The sequence below is a fragment of the Populus euphratica genome, unplaced genomic scaffold (assembly GCF_000495115.2).
Source record: "Populus euphratica unplaced genomic scaffold, PopEup_1.0 scaffold1909.1, whole genome shotgun sequence".
NCBI classification, from domain to species: domain Eukaryota; kingdom Viridiplantae; phylum Streptophyta; class Magnoliopsida; order Malpighiales; family Salicaceae; genus Populus; species Populus euphratica.
Window position 1 is genome coordinate 13,490 of NW_011501733.1, and position 4,989 is coordinate 18,478.

General features: G+C 33.3%; 1 protein-coding gene across 1 annotated transcript; it reads right to left on the minus strand.

Moving 5' to 3' along the window:
- Positions 1-1,238: 1,238 nt before the first annotated feature.
- Positions 1,239-4,391, minus strand: LOC105118345 (probable arabinosyltransferase ARAD1). The gene is made up of 2 exons (XM_011016269.1): positions 2,727-4,391; positions 1,239-1,944 (listed from the first exon to the last, which is right to left on the minus strand). The coding sequence occupies exons 1-2, from the start codon at positions 3,699-3,701 to the stop codon at positions 1,390-1,392; spliced, it is 1,530 nt and encodes a 509-aa protein (XP_011014571.1). The 5' UTR covers positions 3,702-4,391; the 3' UTR covers positions 1,239-1,389.
- Positions 4,392-4,989: the final 598 nt, after the last annotated feature.

Sequence of the window (4,989 nt, forward strand, 5' to 3'; positions counted from 1 at the left end):
GATAATATCAATACAATAATTAGATAGTGACTCTTGGAACACCTTTCACCACGTGCGACAAGGATGACCTTGCATATCTTTTAAAATATTCGTATGCAAGATTGACATGTGTCTGCCAAGAGACATTCGTTGCTATTCTCACATATGAGGGAGACAGATATGCGCTCTCCTCTTTTTTATCTGCAACCTAGGCTGTCCCCATGATGTGCCGTTAGGTTTTATTGACAAGGTTTGTCATAGGAAAATTTCAAAATGTATAATAAAAATCTTGTACTCTTTGTCTTTTACTAGGATTTTTAAAAGGACAATTTCAAAATGTATAATAAAAATATTATACTCCTTTTCTTTCTCTAGAGTTCTTGATTGACAGAGTTTTTTATAATAAGGTTTTAATAAGATATTCTTAAAGAGTCTTAAAAATATAATATTAAATGGATATTTATATTCCTTCTACTCTACTCTATTTATGTATATCTCATAAATCGATTTACATATAGATTTATTAGTCATATATCTCTTAGCTTATTTCAATGTGATTATAGTGAAATTTTTTATTTTTTTATTGTGTTTTGTTGATTATATATTCGCTTTCTAATTATTTTATTTTAATTTTATGTCAAATTTTTTATTTTTATAAAAATAAAGGTGATCTTTTACAAAGAAAAAATTCTAATTTCTTCTATCAAAACATCTAGTTACTATGATAATTATTTTTAATTTACTTTGGTTTTTATTAAAAAAAAATTGGTTTTTTAAATGAAAAATTAAATTAAAATCAGTTCAAATTGACCGGTTTCAATTCAGTTTGGTTATTTTAAAACAAAAACCAGTTTCATTTTGGCTCGGTTTTTTTATTTTCTCGGTTTGGTTCTTTTTTTTTAATTTCAGACTTATAAAACTAGACCCGCACCAGTTAATTTTTTAAAAATTCTAATTAATTTAATCAGGTTTTTCCATTATTCAGTTTTTTCAATTATTTTTTTTAGTTTTTTCAATTTAATTAATTTTTTGATTTTTTTTCTCATAGAGACTGATACAGCAAGGTCAATGCAATACCACCGAGCAGGACTTCCTGGCTATGGTGACTCACTATACTCCTCTTCAATGAAGGGAAGAATTTATCAACAACCAGAGAAAATAATCGGTGCGGTATGTACTGAGTCAAATCTGGAGATAATATATAGACGGCAAAGACGGTAATATTGAGAGAAAATATAAGCGATGCCGGAACACCCACGAAAACCAAATGCTTGAAACCCTATCGTCTAATTTCCTAAACCTTTATTTTTACAAAAGTGTTGTCAAAATCTGCAGTGAGAATAAATTGAATTTCTCAACTTTATATATAAACAGAACCTCAAAGTTCACTATAAAGAAACACTGAATGTTTCACCAAAAATTACTAGGTGATGGTATTTTTCTTAACATTCCATCTTTAAGGGTCCCAAAACGAGAAAATCGCCTAAACTTATTTACCTTCAACCTAATTGCAGGGACTTTTCTTGCTACAGCCTGCCATATCATTTGAACTGCATCGCCTTCCTTTGATGGATATTGGAACTCAAAGAAGTTTTCTACCTCTTTCAACCTCTGCCACATTCTAGTCCATTCATCCTTCTTAATACTCCTGACAAGGTTTATGAGGAACTTTTCTCTGACAGCATCTGAAGTGCGGACAAATATGCAGAATTGAGAGTAGTCAAGGACATCCTCATAAGGGAGCTCAATATCGTCACTGATTATGACCGGAACACAGTGGCTCGCAATGGCATCAAAGAGGCGGTTTGATGAGGGCGTGTCACCTGCTATGTTAAGGCAGAATTTGGAGGAGTGCATTCCTTGAGAAGCTTTGCTCACCCCATCCTTTTGTACACTACCGAACTGAAAATGCACGTCTTTTTCATCTTTTAGAGCATAAAATAATTCTTGCCGAGCAAAGCCACCCTGAGTGCGTGAAATCCAAAATTGAAGAATCAAGGAATAAGTAATGTAAAGCCAACCTACAGTGACGCATATAATAATAATAGTTCGATAAAAAGAAAAATACTGGATCATCTTAAATAGTTGGTTTTTCAGAATCTAATGAACATGAAATGTGTTTACGTGGCGGAAAACATTCAGCAAGTCAAATACGTCTTTTGACATTGTCAAAGAGCAAGCAAGGATTATAATGGCACAGTTTCATGAGATGCTTTGGTGTTTTTGGAGTTTATAACCACAACCAATCCTCAACAGCAGGCTGGAATAACTTCCACAAATGAACTCCATTCATGTGCATATGGCTAGTTCATTACATCTGTAAGAAGTAAACTATACAGATATCAAGTCCACGCTAGTTTCAGAGCCAAATATTCAAGTTTGCCAATTATTTTACCTCGACAGCTACATGATAAGATATGCATATAAAAAACATAGTAAGTTGATAAGCTGAAATCGATGCCTCAAAATAGAATAAATTATTATTTTATTGGCATGTACTTTGACACTTAATCCATGAAATTATCCTAATCTAAACAATCTCTGTGTCACAGAAAAAGAAACAACGAGGAGGGAACTGGGAAGTGCGTGCCAGTTTATGTTCTTAATACATAAAATTGTATCTATGGCTTATTTTTACGTTATGGAAAATGTCAAAAAGAAAATTTTGTGGCAGTTAAGTATTTATTGCAGAAGAAATTTTAAAGAACCAATTAACAGCAGAAATAGTAAAGAGGAAGAGAACATACATCTTTCCTGTATATGGCTCCTTGAAAATACAGCAAAGTCGGGCGGCTGTCAAAGTTAGAGGAGTCGTTGGCATAGCTTTTAATTACATGTTTGTATGGTGCAATCACATCTTTGCCAACATTTGCTATATTTGGAGAATACCTCCCAAAGTCTGCAAGTATGAACATTGCCGTCCATAGCTTCATCCTTGCATATAACATGCTATTTGGATGGTGAGCCAGAATGATATGGTCTCGCCCCCCAGACCTCTTCCATTCCTTTTGCGAAGTCACAAACTTGACCAACTTCTCTTCCAATGATTTGTTCTTGCTCTTCTTTTGGTGTGGATTCACCTTGGAATATCGGTTATAGCTTATAGAAGAAAAGAATGGCACAAATATAACATCAGCTTCACTAGAATTTTGAACTCTTACTGCACTACCAGCTCTAGGAATGCCCTGAATCTCTGAAGCAAGAAGATCCATTGTAAGCCAATATTCAATACTATGTTGCAAGTTCAGCCCACCAGGATATGCAGGCACTTTAGCTCTAAGATCAGGCCAAACACTACCCCCCTGAGGTTTCCAATCCAAGAGTCCAAAATGAAACTCAGAAGGCAAATCATACATGAAAACCTTAAGAACTTGTTTGCAATTATTATCAAAACTGTTACATTTCACATCTCCTAAATCATCTTTCTCTTGAGGTTTTTCTTCTCCTCCATCTCCTTCATTGTCTACAGGAATTGCTCGTGCTCGATTTCCAATCGAGGCTTCAACATCATTCCGATTCCAGGATGCGGAATTGCCATTATCAATCACAGAATTAAGTTTAGGATGAGGCAACAAACTAAGGTCAATAACTCCGGCACTGCCCGTGGAACGCAACATAAGAAACCATGACAGTATAAACAAGGCAGACACTAAAGAAAACAAGCAAAACATAGATTTCCTAGAAATAACCCCAAGGGATAATGAGGAGTGCTTCTCAGCCATTGCAATACAAATAATAATCCAACAAAATGAAAAGAGAGAGAGAGAGAGAATCAGCTATAATATCTTGTATCAAACATCACATTACTGCCAATATGATTGTCTATGTCAATCACATCGGCTAAAAGATCTCTCTCCCTCTACAATCTCTCCAATATTCTTCAAAAAAATTTAATACCCAACAAACCAAATCGCCTCTAGACTGCATAAAATAGATCAAAATTGATTTCCTCAGCCTACATTGGCTAGAAAGTGAAAAACCAGCTCAATGTCATTCAGAACAAAACCCACCAACAGAAAAAAAGACCAAAAACCACTCAAAAAGTGAAAAGATTAAAAACCCACGAAAGAAATCATATAGGAAGAACCAGAAAAACAAAAGGGGTGTTTCTTTGTTCGTTGTACACGGTGTATAGAAGCGTACCGTAGAAAATAAACGAGCACACACCAAAATTGGCCGTTGTTCTTCTCTCCCTCTCTCTCTCTGCCAGTTTTCTTTTGAGTGCAAAAACAAAACACAAAAGGAAGGACTCTGAAGTTAGCGTGAGGATAGGGTCTATCAGTAGAAGCGGGCTTTGCGCCTCTCTCTCTCTCGTTCTGTTCCCTCTTTCTTTGTCTTTTCCCTCTGCGTGTTTCTTTTGTAGAGTACTTGTTTTGGGCTATTAATGGCTTTCTGTTTTGAGTTTTTATTCACCCTTATTTATATCAAGATGTTATACATTGTAGTGTTAATTAATAATAATAATAATTAAGGGAAATAGTGATAGTAGTAGTTGTTGTTATCACACGCAAAACTCAGATTCTACAAGGAAATGGATAGCTTCTTTGGCCTCTTATCTTTAGCATGTTTTGTTACTAACAAGATTCTTTTGAGAAACGGATAGCTTGAGCTTACCTCTTTAAATTAGTGTTTATTTATGATTTTACTATTTAATAAAATTCATATTTGGATATGAAAATCCAAATAAAACAACAAATAGAATTTTATTGCTTTTTCCTCTAAAATTGTTCTTAATTTAACTATTTTAATGCCTGAAATTATAGTAATGGTTGTTTTTTAAAAAAAAAACTTACTTCAAAATATATGAAAATAATATTTTTTATTTTTTAAAATTATTTTTAATATCAAAACATTAAAACAATTCCAAAACAATAAAAATAAATTAATTTCAAACAAAAATAAATTTTTAAATATCACGAAACATGATTTCAACCATAAAAATAAACAGCTCAAGGACTTCAATTGAATAACAATTAGATATTCTTAAATTATTATTTCAAGTAGATATAT